At 44.6% G+C, this 17,999-nt stretch overlaps 1 protein-coding gene and 1 non-coding gene across 2 annotated transcripts; one reads left to right on the top strand and one right to left on the bottom strand.

Moving 5' to 3' along the window:
- The first annotated feature begins 12,964 nt into the window (after positions 1 to 12,964).
- On the top strand, positions 12,965 to 16,402 carry LOC119278312 (rhomboid-like protein 14, mitochondrial). Its single transcript, XM_037559675.1, has 2 exons — positions 12,965 to 13,332; positions 15,448 to 16,402. Exons 1-2 carry the CDS (start codon positions 13,081 to 13,083, stop codon positions 16,222 to 16,224), a joined length of 1,029 nt encoding a protein of 342 aa, XP_037415572.1. The 5' UTR covers positions 12,965 to 13,080; the 3' UTR covers positions 16,225 to 16,402.
- A 393-nt stretch (positions 16,403 to 16,795) lies between these two features.
- On the bottom strand, positions 16,796 to 16,883 carry TRNAM-CAU. Its single transcript is given in 2 exon segments — positions 16,796 to 16,831; positions 16,846 to 16,883. It is a non-coding gene; the product is annotated as a tRNA-Met (tRNA).
- Positions 16,884 to 17,999: the final 1,116 nt, after the last annotated feature.

The following is a 17,999-nucleotide window of genomic DNA, read 5'->3' as shown; positions in this document are numbered from 1 at the left end:
CGGTACAGATTGTCACAAAGTATTATGAAACATGCTCGATGGCATGGCAGATAAACGGAGTTTCAGCTATCCTATTACATGAAGCTTCAAAGCGGCTCAAACAGTATCATTATTTTTCATAGTACCCATATAAACCGGCGACCGGATCAGGACTCTTCATCGCGACGGTTTGATGATTGAGGGTCAGTTGGTGTAGGCACTTCTTCATCCCTGCCCAGACGCTGGAAATCAGTCGTTGACCAATCGATTCCAGTTAACGCTTGGAACACTGCTTCCTCATGGATAAGATTAGAAGGGTTAATATCAGGGGCATAAGTGTGCTTACGAATCGGAGGCACAAGTTCTTCGACTTCATGGATGTCGGCCGGCTGTCTTTTCCCTTCTGCATCATAAAACGGTTGAAAATGGGACAAATCGGTATCATCCGCCAACTTGCTGGCCGCTGGCTGCATCTGTTTGGTCAGCCACCGAAGATCATCATTGTCGAAGTTTGAACCGTCTTCTTTAACGCCTGGGTATCCTTTGATGATATCCTCCGCTTCAAGGTCTGGAATCCAGGCTTTGGCTCGAATAAGGGCGGTTAAAGCTCCTGCTCTGGCAGCTGCTCTCTTCAACTCGGCAATACGGGCTAGTAACATGCCCAGCTTCTCAAGGGTTTCCTTAATCAAAGTTGGAGCCGGTTTGTTATAAGCTGCCGTGCTAATAACCTGTTGAGACCCAGAGTATAGCTGTTCAACCAATGTATATGCCGCTTTGAGCTTCATCCGCATATCTGTACCAAGATGAGCGATCCGAGTGCCTGCTAAAGGTTTTATCAACATTTTGGTCAGTTATAAGATTCATCGACTGGCGCAACATACATAAGCAGACACTTACCAAAGATAGCAGAGGTCATAGCATTGATTTGGCGTTTCAAACTGGCTAGTTCTTCAACCACTGGCTTCAGGGCTGCCTCGGCGTCTATAGCTCTTTTGGTTAAACCGGATTTCTCGGTTTCCCATTCAGCACGTTCTTGGTTGAAGGATTCTTTCAGCTTTTCCATTCCGGCCAGGGCCTGGGTCAGCTCCTCTTTGGCTTTTGTAGCCTCGTCTTGTTGTGACTTCACATTTTCTTGCAAGTCAGAATTTCGGGCATCTTTGTTTCTTAGTTCAGCCTGTAACGTTGAAGGTATGTTAAACAAACAACATATATCTGTGCTAAAGTACAAAGCGTATAACAAAGTTATGCACTTCATACTTGGGGGCTAATGCCTATTTGCTCTCAAGTACTATACTTTATACAAGTCTCCAGAACAATGCAAGCATTATCCTTGACACTTGGGGGCTAATGTGCGTATGTTCTAAAACGGATGTGTGGATTAAAAACCGGATTTACTTGCCAAGTTAAACCGGCCTTTGGGGGCTATGCTGCAGAAAGTTATCTAATTTTTTCAAGATGACTCTTATCTATTATTAGCAACCTGCCATTGCAAGGATCAATGATGAGATGCTTAAAGTGTTACAAAGACCTGGTTTGTGATTAACAATCATAAAACGGCCCTTGGGGGCTACTTGGGATAGTGTTTCAGCTATACATCAATATACAAAGGGAGAGGAATTTACCTCATATCGCTCTTTCATCAAGTTCATCAAACCGGCTTCATAATCCCGGTTAGAGTGCAAACGGTTCAAGAAGCCAGAATGAAGCTCGTCAGCATTAAGACGAGCATAGTTTGATAAGTCGCTGCTCCATTTACCTTTATCCCGGGCAGCTTGCTCTTCTTTGGCACTATGTTGAGCTAAAATGACGGGATGGCTAGGAGAGCTATGGCCTATTCCAGTAATAATAACATCATCACCTTGGCCTTCAGGATTTTTGATGGATGATGCTGGAATTTCAGTGTCTTTCACCGGACTAGCCCGGATTGGCTCTGCCGGTTCAGTATCGGGTGCGGCAGGCTCAGCATCTGTTGGTTCATCGGTATGTTGGCCTTCAAGGGGTGGATCATCAAAAGTAGCTTCAGGATGGGGGCCTTCCGGTTCACCAGTCTGTTCCGGTTCACCTCTTGGTTCTTCTTCTTCGACGACAGGGTCTTCTGGCGGATTGGTGACTCGAGCTTTCTTGATGGGTCTGGCTTTGGCCCTGCAAACAGAATAAAAAAGGATTAACATCCTATTCAAAGGATTTATGGCGTATTGAAAGTAAAGGTTTTTACAACTCACCCGGCCACAGTTTTCAAAGGGGGAGTTGAGTTGCTGTCGATTCACCAAAAGATGAAGGAGGGGTCACCTGATAATTTGAATCGGACGGATTAAGAGGCTGTCTGAAATAACCTGCCTTGGGGTAAGAATGGTCAGAAGTAGGAGATACCTCAGACCGGCGCTTCCGAACCGGAGTGTCAGGTAAACCGGCTGAAGTGACCTGTTGGCCACTGTGCCGAGTTGTCCGGCGAGCTTCATGTTGTTGAGTCTTCAAAATAAATGTTTGATCCAAGTGAGCAAGAGGATGAGAAAAGCTTACTTTCCGGACTGCTTGGTGAGTTTTTTGTGTTGGCATAGAGTCTGAACCGGAGGAAAGGGTAATTACCTCTACGTCATCAGCTTGACTAGCTTCTGCGTCCTCCTGAGGAAGATCATTGTTAATGAGATGCATGAAAAGAGAGCCAAGTGAGTCAAGTTCTACCTCAACTTCTGGATCATCAGTATCATCATCAAGCTCCATATTAATCCGGTCAGCCGTTTTCCGTTTTGACGTCCGTTTTACAACTTTGGTCTTTGGGCGGGATGGCTTGACCGCTTTATCTCCAGTCGGCTTTGCCGCTTTCTCTACGGTTTTCCTTTTCCAGAAGGGGTCATCACCCTACATATAAAGAAGAAGGGTTACAGGTTGCATAAGTTAAAGATATTAGAGATGAAGAGGAAGTATAATGCTTACAGCAGGCGGTTTGTTCTTGGCATAGAAGGGACTCAGAGCGGTTTGACTACATATCAGTTCTGACTCATTCAGAATCTTCTTTACACCTTCAGTGACTTCTTCCTCAGATAATTGGATGTTGCAATGGCGTTGAGGGTCGTCAACCTCACTGGTATATTCACACATTAAACCGGGATGCCGGCTTAGCGGCAAGATACTCCAGGATATCCAACAGCGCACAAAGTCCACGCCTGTTAAACTGTTTGCCATAAAGGCCCGGAGTTTGGCGAGTTGAGGAGCGTATTTCGCCCTTTCTGAAGAGCTCGGGCGTTGAGGCATGGGGTGAGTATTGGATAGTCTGTGTTCACGAAAGCCGGGGAGGGGATTTTCATCTTCAGGGGAAGTGTCTCTGCAATAAAACCAAGTTTGATTCCATTCCTTTGGGTCGCTATGATGTTTGGCATGAGAAAATTCAACTTCTTTCCGCTTTTGAATCGAGACACCACCAAGTTATGTGTTCGGGCCATTTACAAACTCTATGCACCGGTTTAAGTGAAAGAAATCTCGGAACAGTTCTGCAGTTGGTTCTTCTTGTAAATATACTTCACAGAAGACCTGGAAGTTGCATAAAATGGAAACCGAGTTGGGACCAATATCTTGCGGATGAAGTTGGAAGCTGGCAAGCACATCTCGATAAAAATTTGACCCTGGCGGTTTGAAGCCACGGCCTATATGGTCAACAAAGACCACCACCTCGCCCTGCCTTGGGGTTGGAGGATTTTCTATTCCTGGAACTCGCCATTTGATTTCAGTTTTCTTAGGCAGGGAGCCGATGCTAACCATCTCATTCAACTGAGTCTCAGTAACCCGGGAGCGAGCCTAGTTGCAGGCAGTGAATTGTTTGGCCATTGCGAAACAAAACAAGCTGAAAATGAAAGGCCGGTTTATAAATTACGCATGATTATATGCAAGAGACAAGGGAGTAAGAAACATACTGATATGCGAAATGGTGTAAACCGGAGATTAATGCAATAAGGGAAAAAGGTAATACTAGCACAGGATTACTTAGACACTGTTAAACGGAGCATAATTATGAAGGTAAAATGCTCCTCCGGTTTATCAGAGGGCTAATGGCGTAGACTGCTTATACAAGGTTAAAACCGCCTATGTTGGTGCAAGGAGAAACAGATCTCACAAGGACATAGAAACAGATCTCACAGTGACATATAAAATTTTCGGATCTAAGATAAGACAGAAAAGCAAAAATAATTGGATCTAGAAGGGGTGCAGAACCGAAGCAATTTATGAAGGACTAGATTAGTTCTTTGCGCATAAGGGTTTGTGATGACAATGGAAGGTTAGCTACGGCAAGGGATACGTCAAGCACGAAGTGTCCATCTATAGACTAAAGGCAGAACAGGGAAGAACAACACTGAAGCACTGATGAACTTCAGAAGAACTGCGAAGAATGTCGAAACCCTAGAACAGATCTATGGCAAAAAAAATAGAGAACTTACCGGAGCTGGTGAGGAAGCGGAAAGGCGCCGCAGTATTCTGGTGCGTTCAGGGTGATGCAGCGGCCAGGGTCGGAGCGGAGGCGGCGGTCGACGGTGGCGGCGGAGCTCCAGAGGCTGGGCAGCGCAAGGAAGACGACGCGAAGAGGCACGAGGGGGAAAAGGTGAAAATGACCCCTCGGTCCTATTTATAAAGGCAAGGGATAAGTGTGAGGCGCGAAAATCGAGGGGCCAGAAATTTGGAAGTGAGGCAGAGCTGTCGCCTCGATTGTCGGAGACCCATTAATGAAGATGTGTCATACACAGTTTTTAAACAGATGACGTCATGACGGTTTACCACGATCCGAGAAGATGATGTCACGGCGGTTTACCAAATTATGAGAAGATGTTGAAGACGATGTTTTTACTAAGGATTGACATGAACCTGTTCAAATCAATTTGGGGCCTAATGTTGGGGATATTACTACTGGGCGTAAACCGGCTAGGAAAGGCCGGGTTAACTTCATCCGTAGTTGATTATGCTTGAAGCCCATGTAGACAGAAGAGGAAAGGTCTAGGGCCCAGAACCAGTTTAAGGCCCGTAGCCGTGAACCGGCAATTGTATGAAACTTGTATTGTAAGATAGAAAGAGTGGAGACCGAACCGGACACGTTTATGAGCCGGTCTTGGGACTTTGTAAACCGACGGGCGTCGCCCATGTATATAAGGGGACGACCTAGCGGCGGTTCAGGACAACAGATAACAACTCGAGAGCCAGACAAAGCGGATTCACTCCCTGGCCTTCGAAACCCTAGCAATACCAATCACAACTAGACGTAGGCTTTTACCTTCCTCGAAGGGGCCGAACTAGTATAAAATTCCCCGTGTCCCTTTGTCCGGTTTAACCCCTTAAAGCTAACCTGTAGCGATGGCTCCACGACTAAGTCCTTTCACAAGGACATCTGTCGTGACAAACCCACGACAGGTGGCATGTAGGAATTCCAGTGCACTACATTAGGCTTCCTTAGAGTGCCTGCTAGTCCAGCACACACAGTCATGGCTAGTTTATGCTACGCACACAATCATTAATAGGTGGTTTAAATATGCGCAATGTATTATCATGTAGAGATGTCTGAAATTAGCCGTGTCAACTTGCAGATAGGATTACACAATGAAAAAGTACAAGATGTATGTTGCAATTTCATGGAACATCGCAAAAAAGGAGAGGTAGCGGTGAGCCTATACAATGTGCTATGGTAGGTCACTCCTCCATTGCAATCATCGTGACATGTTATTTGTATGTCAGTTCTATTGGCCAAGTTTCTTAGGGATAGTTATTACGAGTTATCCTAAGAAAACAAGTACCTGTGAATATAAGCTCCAGGTAACAAGCCAACCAGTTCTTTTCATTGCCTTCCTTTTCAGCTTATCTTTGGTATGATCAATGAAAAATCTAGATTGCATTATATTTTTTCATTTTTCTTCCCATATGAAAAATAATTTGACTTGCAAACATCACAAATTGAACCCAGTGCAGTAATTAATATGATAGGAAAACAGACCATCACTATTTGTTCAAAATGCAAATACAAAGATACCATCTACTTGGCACAATCTACTTTGGTCAATTTCTTCCATAGAGATCCCATTGCCTAATTTAAACGAAGAACGCATGGCTCACATTTAAATGAAGAACAATTATTTATTAAAATTCGATGGTCCAAGTGGTTGGTTATTATCATATAGCAGCACCAGCTGAAAGCATCATATAGCAGCAGCAGCTCATAGCAACTCATCATACAGCAGCAGCAGTGTGCAATTCATCATATACCAGCAACAACTCATAGCAATTTATCATATAGCAGCAGCAAGAGCAGCTCATAGCAATTCATCATATAGCAGTAGAAGCAGCTCATAGCAATTCATCATACAGCAGCGGCAGGAGCAGCTTATAGCAACTCATCATATGGCAGCAGCAGCTCATAGCAATTCATCATATAGCAGCAGCTCATAGCAATTCATCATATAGCAGCAGCAGGAGCAGCTCATAGTAATGCATCATATAGCAGCAGCATAAGCAACTCATAACAATTCATCGTATAGTGGATCAGAATGATTTGGAAAAAAAATCAGAGGAGATCCTCACCATGTTGGATGAGCTCATCCTTCAACAGCACCTCAAGGACACGACCTTGGAGGGGGGAGTGGGAATAAGGTGCCTTCTGCTGCAGTGTGGCATCAACCGTAGTTGTGCGGCGCCCGCCGGAGTAGTGCGTTGGATGGACCACAGTGGAGCAGCTGCTGGAGACCATGAGAATGAGGGGCGGCGTCAGAGGGAGGAGCAGTCAGGGAGATTTGCCCCTACCTACCGGCCATGTAGCCTAGTTGGACAGAGCATCATCGAGGACCATGCCAGATGAGACCAGAGGCGATGACTCGCTGGAGGAATGATAACCCACAAGTATAGGGGATCGCAATAGTTTTCGAGGGTAGAGTATTCAACCCAAATTTATTGATTCGACACAAGGGGAGCCAAAGAATATTCTCAAGTATTAGCAGCTGAGTTGTCAATTCAACCACACCTAGAAACTTAATATTTGCAGCAAAGTATTTAATAGCAAAGTAATATGATAGTAGTGGTAACGGTAGCAAAAGGTAACAGTAGTAAAAGTAGTGTTTTTGGTATTTTGTAGTGATGATAGCAATAGCAACGAAAAAGTAAATAAGCGAAGAACAATATATGGAAAGCTCATAGGCAATGGATCGGTGATTGAGAATTATGCCGGATGCGGTTCATCATGTAACAGTCATAACCTAGGGTGACACAGAACTAGCTCCAATTCATCAATGTAATGTAGGCATGTATTCCGAATATAGTCATACGTGCTTATGGAAAAGAACTTGCATGACATCTTTTGTCCTACCCTCCCGTGGCAGCGGGGTCCTAATGGAAACTAAGGGATATTAAGGCCTCCTTTTAATAGAGTACCGGAACAAAGCATTAGCACATAGTGAATACATGAACTCCTCAAACTACGGTCATCACCGGTAAGTATCTCGATTATTGTCACTTCGGGGTTAACGGATCATAACACATAATAGGTGAGTATAGACTTGCAAGATAGGATCAAGAACTCTCATATATTGATGAAAACATAATAGGTTCAGATCTGAAATCATGGCACTCGGGCCCTAGTGACAAGCATTAAGCATCGCAAAGTCATAGCAACATCAATCTCAGAACATAGTGGATACTAGGGATCAAACCCTAACAAAACTAACTCGATTACATGATAAATCTCATCCAACCCATCACCGTCTAGCAAGCCTACGATGGAATTACTCACGCACGGCGGTGAGCATCATGAAATTGATGATGGAGGATGGTTGATGATGACGATGGCGACGGGTTCCCCTCTCCGGAGCCCCGAACGGAGTCCAGATCAGCCCTCCCGAGAGGTTTTAGGGCTTGGCGGCCGCTCCATATCGTAAAACGTGATGAATCCTTCTCCCTGACTTTTTCTCCCCGAAACCAAATATATAGAGTTGGAGTTGAGGTCGGAGGAGCTCCAGGGGCCCATGAGGTAGGGGCGCGCCCCCACCCTCGTGGACAGGTGGTGGCCCCCTGGCCTTCATCTTTTGCAAGGATTTTTTATTATTTCCAAAAAGTTGTTCCGTGAAGTTTCAGATCATTCCGAGAATGTTTGTTTCTACACATAAATAACACCATAGCAATTCTGTTGAAAACAGCGTCAGTCCGGGTTAGTTCCATTCAAATCATGCAAGTTAGAGTCCAAAACAAGGGCAAAAGTGTTTGGAAAAGTAGATACGACAGAGACGTATCAAGGAACCCTAGGGTTGCAGGCAGGGGATCGAGGTAGAGGGAAAGGGGAGAGGAGATGCAAGAGGGCAGGGCAATGAACACTTGCGTATTTGTTTTTACTTGAGGGTCAGGTGTGACGCGGGCGTGAGCAGTTGCATTTTGAGTGTAATATAGGCAGACAACAGAGTCATTTCACTATTCCCCTTCCCTTCAATTTTTAGTGAGCTTCTACCCGAAACACCCCCTCCAAAGCGAAATAAGTTAAGCCCAAGCCCATAACTCAAAAATGACTTCTTTACATCTTTTATGGCTTATTTTGACAATAAGCCCTGAAAAGGCGAATTGAACTAGCCCTTAACCTACAATTCAATTGTGCGTGCAATGATGAATCACTCCTGCCTGCTATAGTGTGCATTTAGGCATCAACATACATGGCATAACCTAATACATGTGCATTCCATTGTAGAATCTGGAATATGCAATGTTTATGTTAGTTCATACGTTACACATGATGTTTAAATGCCCCTCAAATCTGGTTAGTCAAGTGATGGTCTTTAAGCCTCCTTGTTTGCTTCTTTTCTTGATATGTAAGATTTGCTCACACATCTATTCAACTGTTGTTTGCATCAGCCAGCCATACTAGGACGGTTTGCTTTGATTACTTGTTGTTCTTGACCTAACACTCTAACAGAGCTTGTCAACGATTTAAACACTAAAGGTTACTGTAGTGGGGCCTTGTCTAACTCATAGGTGACATAAAGGTTTGGTTGTATACTAAAGTAGGCTCTCCAAGAGTACCTGGAGATCCAGTTCGAAGGTATGCCTAGTTTTTACATAGTGCAGACATAGTAAATGCTCATTTTATTGTGTGGAAGTGCAAGAGATGTGGCATGTTTCATTATGTGGTATTGTTTTGTTATAATCTCATCATTTTGTGTTGTTCACATACTGGAAAGTATGCATATTTATCTTTCAAGGAGACGAGTAACTAGTTTTTGTCACCTTGCAGAGGGGGTGCAATGAAGATAAGATTGAGTATTTCCAAGTACAAGATGTTAGGAAGGAGCCTTGCAAGAGAAGTAGGAGCTGCGCTTAGCCTGTTCAACCAGTTAAGGTAAGTCACTGTATCCAACTCAACAGTTCAATTCCTTGTTTGTTTCAGGCATAGTTAATTTTCTCTTTTCAATTGCTTTATTTGTCCTTAGTTAATGAGATGCCCAAACAATGATGCCTGATGTTGGGTACTTGTATAATTATTAGTTGACATAATTAAAGGTCTTACCATTTAATTACTCTGGCGAAGTGTGCATGAAGCTTTGAAGTCTATTGACCAACTATTATTGCATGAGGCTCACAATCTAGTTTATACTAGGCTAATAATTGCATAGTTTTGCCTGCTGTAGTAGGTTTGTATGAATCCCTCTGTTGTTCATTAAGCTCCCTAAGACTTTAATTGAGCTACAGAATGGCTAACAGCTTGCTTACTTATACGCAACGTGCTATCTAAATTTGTAATTTGTCTGTGTTTTGGATTGGGCCCCAACATCATGCTCCTCTGGTGAGTTAAGAGAGATTTCTGTATGCAGGCTTCACAAACTACCTTTTTAAAAAATTTAAAATATCACCTGCTTATGCTTCATGACGTGTAACATTATTGTTAGTCCTGTTTTGCCATGTACACAATAGTCTGTCTTGCTCGCTTCACTATTATAACTATATTTTTGCCCTAGTCATGTATACTTACAGAAACATTTCAGGATGAAGTGACATCAACACAAAGATCTACGAGCGATGCGGCATGGCCGTTACCGAATGATTATGGATTGGAATTGGAACGTGTCGATGTTCTCGAGCATCAACTAGAGGTGGCAAGACAATGTGTACATGATTCTCAACGTACAATCAACAAGTTGAGACTGGACATGCAGGTATTAGATGCAGGAGTCAAAAAAGGAAACAAGACATTGAGGTAACCACGAAGGAATTGGAGATTTTGCAGACTAAAATTTGTGCTATCTGAATCTGGCCAATCATTTTTTTCTGAAGAGATTATAGTTCAAATGGTAAGTTCTGTTGATGCGTGTCCATGATGTATAAGCTTTATTTGTCCAGTGTATGTAATGTGATGTTCGTGTATGCTTTATAATCACTAGTGCTGAACTATAATGCCCAGTGGGTATATTCGGCTGTAATTTCTTTATTGTATAGTGTAGGATTATTCTATGTTTTTATGCTTTTTATTGTATAGTGTATGTTTTTTAGAGGCGATAATATAGAGTAGGATATTTCTTGAATATGCTATATCGTTGAAACGGGGGCCAACACGCCCAAACATTTCCTGGACGCCATACAAACGAACAAATATGTGCAGTCAAAGCGGGCCTTAATTGGGCTGGTCAAAATAATATTAAGTGGATCCCAAATGGACCCACCGTAACAACGGCTCTTAGCAGGCCGTCAACAGACCAAAAGCTCGATAGGGTCGAATAAATGGAAATGGCATACGGGCCTTTAGCAGGCCGAAATAAAATGTCAATTGTCTCGGCCCTTTTACTTTACGAGCCAGTAAGAGGGCAAAAGTGTTATGGGCCAGAGGAGACCCAATTTGCAAACTAGACTTTTGACAGGCCGAAAGTCGCATTGGGCTAAAATGATGCCCTGTGGAACGTGGGCCCCTAATGAACCTAAAGTCAAAGGCCCAACTGTTGTGCGGGCTCTTAACAGGCCGAGAGACAAAATGGGCTAAGAGTTGGCCCATTTACCGAATGGGCTGAGGACACGCCTAAAGTCACAGCGGGCTAGAATTGGCCCAACTGCAGAATGGGCCGAGAAAAGGCCGAAAGACGTTTCGGGCCGTTAACGGGCTGGAACTGACGATGGGCTGCTAACAGGCCGAAAAAAGCTCGGGCCACAATTGGGCCCAAAAACACAGCGGGCCATTAACGGGCTTAAACGGACGATGGGCTGGAAACTGTCGAATCTAGAATGGGCCTTCGATGGGTCGATTCTGTGTAACTTGTATGGGTTGTACTTGTAAATGGGCCTGACTCAAGTAGGCCGCCAATGGGCCGGCCCGCTTATTTTGACAGGCCCGACCTTTTCACCGGAATGGGCCTCTGTTGGGCCATGCCACATGTCGACATATCATAGGCGCTTCCAGTCCAATGAGTGGATGACATCTGTCCGAACGTTGAGCAGACACGTGTTTCCTTCAGCCAATGAGAATTTTTCACGTGGAAAATTTCCATTGGTCCGGGCTGTTAACGGGTTATCGGATCCAAAACCGGACCTGATAGCTTAACGGCGTCCCGTTACGGTGGATGCCACGTGTCGGTCACCCTTGACGAAAGCACTTCTATGACGCGTGATTTATCGTTATGTAAGTGGACACTTCCGTGATGATAATTTTGGTAATGTCATGGAACACTTCTACGACAGCACATGTATGACTATTTTGATTCTATCATAAATTTGTCATGAATGTACATGCATGACAGAAAACATGACCTACTGTGACAAACACGTATCATCATGGAAGTGTCTTTTTTTAGTGGAAGGTTAGGTCACGTGGGCATGCGAAATTTTGACAAGCTTATTAGAGGTGATCATATCCTTGGTGTTAAAGATGTTATATTTGATCAGGATAGATTTTGCAGTGCTTGTCAAGCAGGAAAACAAGTTGGAGGAAGTCATCCCGTGAAAAATATTATGACCACGAGAAGACCGCTCGAGCTACTTCATATGAATCTTTTTGGTCCCAATGCCTACAAAAGTCTCGGTGGTAACTCGTTCGGCTTAGTCATTGTCGATGACTTTTCGAGGTTTACGTGGGTGTTCTTTCTTGATGATAAATTGCAGGTCCAAAAGATCTTCAAAAACTTCGCTAGAAAGGCCCAAAATCAATTTAAAGTGAAAATCAAGAAGGTTCGCAGTGACAACGAAACGGAGTTCAAGAACGCCAATGTGGATACCTTTCTCGGCGAAGAAGGGATTTCACATGAGTTCTCGACTACGTGCACACCTCAATAAAATAGAGTTGTTGAGAGAAAGAACCGGACACTTATTGAGATGGCGAGAACGATGCTTGATGACGCCTTGTTTGTTGTGGTATGACAGTGGAGGGCAGCAGAAGCACACTTGACATGAGAAGTGCATCGGGCAAGCCTTGTTTGTCCTCCTCTCGAGATCGGAGAGACACATGTTCGCCTCTCTTCAGATATGCCTTCTCTCTCTGGTGTCGACTAGGTTTAAGAATATGATTGTGGCGGACATGCTGATGCGGGTGCTCCTGTGTGGTTGCAGCGAAGCCGAAGCCGTTGGGTCGCGAGTGCCATGGATGACGTACAATGACATCGCAATGGGCTGTGATGTGCTCTGCTCAGTCATGTTTAGTTTCTCCAGTATTTTTGTACGTCTTATGATGTTGGTGACCTACTTTAGCTAGGCGTAGTTGCTTTGTCCAGATTTTTGTTCGGTTTCCCTCTTTAGCAAGCAGTTCTCGCCGGTGTACTACTTCCTCCATTCCCAAATAAGTGTCTCAATCTTAGTATTACTTTGTACTAAATTTAGTACAAAGTTATCAATCGAAACTTTACTAGTTTAAATGAACTTATTATTATTAAACAGAACAAAACTATTAGCAAAATGATTGTCATGACGAGGCGAAACATTGCTCCGGAGTCATCTGGAAGTTTCGCGGCATACTTGCGACCGAAGAAAGAAACACATCCATCCAGAAACAAAAGAAAACTAGAGATTTCGAGCGCCAGAGAGAAGAAAAGAATAGGAAAGGAATTGGGGGCAGCGAGTTGCGTGCGTCCTGCCTCCTCGGTGCCAGTCAGTATTCGGTTGGCGGTCCCCCAGTTTCAGGGGATGGGGGCGGGCATGAGCGGTGGCCGGCGGCGGGGCGCCGGCGTCGGCTGGGGCAGCGGCCCGTCGAGCGGGATGCTGCCGCTTCTGGCCCTGCAGGTGATTCTCGAGTACGGCCGCGCCGGCGCCAGCCGCCCGCCCGTGACGGCGGCGCTCATCGCCGCCAACGCGCTGGTGTACCTCCGCCCGGGCGCCCTCGACGCGTTCCTCCCGCCGCTCTCCCGCGTCGCCTTCAACCCGCACCTCATCATCCAGGTACGCACACTGTGGATTATGGCCGAGTCATGTTGCGCTGGTAGAAGAAATCGTATCGCACATGGAAAACCAACATTTGTTTTCTGTTATAATCTAGGGATTGAGAAGTTCAGGAACGCGATATGTTCCCGAGTACTGATTATCCTTTGTCGAACAGGATGCGGATCTATTGGCGGTGGTTTCCGGTAGTATTTTGCTTAGGGTTTGTAGTGTAAAAGGTGGGGTGGAGTGGCGGAAGTGGGTAGGCTAGTGTGTAGGTGGGGGACTGGGTGCTAGATGAGATGAAGAAGAGCTGCAGTCCCAAGCATTGAAAGGACTAAATTGCATTTTTAGACATAATTTACAAAATCACTGGTAGAAAGACCGTTCCAAATGTAATAACTAGTTAAAAGGACAGAATCTCCTATGCAGCAACCTTAAGAACATGAATTTATAGAAAATAACACCCTTCCTGACACGGTGGAGTTTGTGACCTCGATGTCTTCCTTGCAGCTGATTAGTGATGGCAACTTAACAGGGATTGGACCTCTAATGGACCCCTTTAAAATGCCTAGGGTTAATTCTGCTGTTCTCCAGTAGCCGAGTGTAACTGGAAGATGCTGACAAGATGAAGAACCCTGGCTGCATTTTATTCTATGCCACCCTTAAGACTATTTGAACCTTAACTTGTGTTTACAAATGCACTAAACACTAGTTGGGTGTCACCAGTTCCTAATCTCCGACCAGGCTAGCTGAGACAGGATAATTTTGCATCAAGGCAGAGGGGAAAGAGTATCACCTGGCTCACTGTCTTGAACTATGATATCCTATGATATATCCAGATCAAATATTCCTAAAATGCAACTGTGCTGATGTCTCACCTTTGGTCCCTAAGTTATAAGTCTGCGTTCTAGGCCTCCTGATCTGTAGTCTGCTCTGCTTGGCTCTGTTTTCTATTTTTGGGTTGTTTTGCTTTCTTTCTTCTATTATGTAGCGCAGCGTAGTTTTGTTTTTGTTCAGTTTGCTTGGTTGGTTTTGTTTTGGTACTTGGCCTACTTGTGGTTTTGCTCTGCGAGTTCTTGTACCTTACCGCATACTTCTTCTAATAGTCATTAGCCCCTAAAATGTAGAAATGGTTATGAGGAACATTTTAAATCAGTAGAAAAGTAGTACTATCTTCTTTTATTTCAAGAAAATATTCACAGCCGTTGGACATTTAGTGCCACATTCGACCATATTCCATGAGCTGGAGCAGACTTATAACTTGGGTCCATATAATTATAGATTAGCATATGTACTATCTCTGATGTGTGAGTGATTATGATCACAATATTAGTTAACTAAGAAATTTTATATGATTTCGTAGGCGAAGATTTTTTTTTTACATGTCATTGGACATTTTTCACTATCATTTGATAGATGTAGTTAGCAATCCTATGAGTCAAATTTGGTCCATGTGCCACATGGTCATATTTAGTGGCTGTGGGTTACAATGCGCTGCATCCTAGTGTTTTTTTGGCGCGACAAAATTTTCATGTCCTACCCAAGCCCTTGCGTGCATGCCGCCGCCACTGGTGAGCCAAGGGGAATTTTGAGGAAGACAATGTGGAGTGAGTGACGGTGGAGGGGAGGAAAGAAAGGAGAAAAGGTCAGCCCTGCTGAAAAATGGGCCCGAGAAATGTAAAGGCTGTGTTTTACGGTTTCTGAATCTGCAAACTTGCTCTTGAGCCTTTAAAAACTTTTACAGTGCACTCTAAAATCATTTTGAAGGCCCTGCTAGAGTTGCTCTTATTGTGCCCTTTTCAACTCTATTTATCCAGTAAATGCAGGCTCTGCTGGTTTCACAATGATTTGTCGCTCTTTCCGTAGGGTATTATTCGTGGACCTAGGTGACATGTATGTGTGAGTTTTATGGCCTGATGGTGCCCCTTACACCCCTATATCTAGTAAAATGCAAGCTTTGGCTGATTCAGAATGATTTGTTGGCCTTTCCATAAGGATTATTGCTTTCAGAAATATCTAGCAGAGTGCACATCATGTGCTCTAAAATGTTGTAGTGCAGAGTAATCAGTGTACATTAGATTGATTTTTTCAGTATCTCTCATCTTGAGTTTAACAGTTGCGAACATGTTGCAGTACGGCGACCTGACGCGCTTCTTCCTGTCAGCTTTCTACCACCTGAGTGAAACCCACTTCTTCTACAACATGACGTCTCTCTTGTGGAAGGGCATACAGCTTGAAACATCAATGGGCAGTGTTGAGTTTGCTTCTATGGTCACTGCCTTGCTTGGCCTGTCTCAGGGCTTCACACTGCTCTTGTCCAAAGGTCTACTCCTTCTCGGCAATGAGACTGCGTATTACGATCAATATGCCGTTGGATTCTCCGGGGTGCTGTTTGGTATGAAGATTGTGCTGAATGCCTGGTCAGATGATTATGTCTTCCTGCATGGGATGGTCATTCCAGCAAAGTATGCTGCGTGGGCTGAACTGCTCCTCATACAGGCCTTCATTCCCGGGACGTCCTTCATTGGCCATCTTAGCGGGATTCTTGCTGGTCTAGCCTATCTTTGGATAAAGCGATCATACTCCGGGCCGGACCCGCTTTCTCTTCTGATCTCGGGCATTGCAAATGTTGTAAGTTGGCCGGTGAAATTCGCTCAGAGGCTCCTGAGGCCTGGTCGTCGTCAGGGGGGCAGAGTTGGGCGCCGCGCAGCAAGAGAGAGCGGCAGAGGCATGTGGAGATGCGCGGCCTGCACTTTTGACAACTCGCCTTCGGTAGATATCTGTGAGATGTGCAACAGCATGCGTGAGGATCGTGTTTTTCCCAACAGACAGCATCTCCAGGATGGGGGAAGCAGTGACCTCTCGGTTGATGAGATACGCCGTAGGAGGCTGCAAAGGTTTGACAGATGAGGCCATAATGTAGATCACCATTACCAGTATAAATTCCAAATAGTGCTAAAGATACTTCTTCCTTGAATATAAACTGTCATTTGCCCAGGATTCTATGCTCAATCCACTCATTGCGAGGATTGCTTTACATTTTTGAATATTTCACCATTTGAAGGCCCGGGTACTTTGATGTCCAACACATTTATTTATTTTTCGAGAGTACGCCAATGGTGATGGCAGCAAAAGGTGTAAAGACCTCTCACAACATCACCAGAACGGTTATAGAGTTGAAACACCGCACCATACACACTATCTACCCTCGCGCCTCCTGCTTCCTTCCAAAGATGAATACTGAAATGAAATGCGGGTGAATTACATATTTTTTCCAGGGCTGTAAACATTGCTAAAAAAACAGATACAATTTTTAGTTTCAGGAGGGCGCAGCAGTGGCTGAAACCGTGAGTGCGTAACCGGAAAGGCAAAAAAAAATTAGACACAAGTTCAGAGTTGCTCTTTTCACCTGTTGTTACACAGGTGCACAAGTGACGACCCAAGTTGTCACCGAGCGTTTCATCACTACAAGTGCCGACTGTGGGGTGAGAGAGGCTCGAACTCTCGACCTCAGGATTACTCACGTCTAGCTATGAGACCTACGCGCTAGCCAACTGCGCCACCACCCCGTTGTGATACTGGAGCGATGTAACAGCTTTTATTTGCCTCGTCCAGCGTGGTTACGTGAGATCTGTACCGTAGAGCTGAGCTGCAGATGAAAGGAGAACACAGGATATATCTCTTTTGGTTTGTACAAATCGCAGTCCTTCATAAAACTCCAAGAATTATCATTGGGCCATCTCGTTTCTTGGATTAATCAAGTGAACACCGGCGAGCTCCAAAGACAGTAAAAGGGGCTGTTAGGTTGACACCCCCTTCTACTGCCTTGGGGGCGCGGTGGATGTTCGTTGCATGCATGCGGTTCAAAGAAAGAACTACTCCCTCCGTTCCTAAATATAAGTTTTTTCTAAAGATTTCAACAAGGGACTACATATGGAGCAAAATGAGTAAATCTACACTCTAAAATATGTCTATATATATCCGTATGCTATAGTCCATTTGAAACCTCTAAAAAGACTTATATTTAGGAATAGAGGGAGTATCACGGTTCTGTAAGGTTTGTGGTTTAGTTGGTCATGAGTATAAAGAGTGTGGCTCAGGTGTGCATGAAGAAAAGAATATGAAATTCGGTGATTGGCTCTATGCTGACCCTCCGAATCAATGGAGTAACAGTGGTGCCAACGTGCCTAGTCGATCACAAAAGGCTGGAGCTCATGATGGAGCTGATGGTAAAGGAACAAAGGCTCATGTGGTGGATCCAGAGACGGGAGTTAGTGCTACCAGCCCATGTAAACCCACTTCTATGGCTATGGATGTTGATAGGAACGGAAAAAAGCGTTTGAATATGGTGGAGGGGGAAGCCGGAGTGAATCCAAGCAAGCCGGCAGTAACGTCTGACCATGATGTTCTAGCTATCACCGAAGGAAAAGGTGAGGACCTCGAGAAGGATACTCCTCCTACGTTCATCACAAGCAGTAAGCGTGCAAAAGTAGGCAATGATCATATTACTAGTGATGTTAGATCGGCGGCCTCCTGTGAGGAGGACCGCCGGAAGCAATGAGTCTTTTATTTTGGAACTGCCGGGGGGCGGGGAACCGCCGGACAGTTCGTGAGGTCTTGGCCCTCTCAAAAGCCAATTCCCCGAAGATTGTCTTCCTCTGTGAAACTAGGCAATCTTCAGTGAA

This window comes from Triticum dicoccoides, chromosome 1A (assembly GCF_002162155.2).
Source record: "Triticum dicoccoides isolate Atlit2015 ecotype Zavitan chromosome 1A, WEW_v2.0, whole genome shotgun sequence".
Classification (NCBI taxonomy): domain Eukaryota; kingdom Viridiplantae; phylum Streptophyta; class Magnoliopsida; order Poales; family Poaceae; genus Triticum; species Triticum dicoccoides.
This window is presented reverse-complemented; position numbering and strand designations above follow the sequence as displayed.

Bases quoted from the DNA above. Each gene is read 5' to 3' on its own strand.
- LOC119278312 (XM_037559675.1), top strand. From the start codon at position 13,081: ATGGGGGCGGGCATGAGCGGTGGCCGGCGGCGGGGCGCCGGCGTCGGC. The intron at 13,333-15,447 runs GTACGCACACTG...AACATGTTGCAG, and splicing joins ACCCGCACCTCATCATCCAG to TACGGCGACCTGACGCGCTT.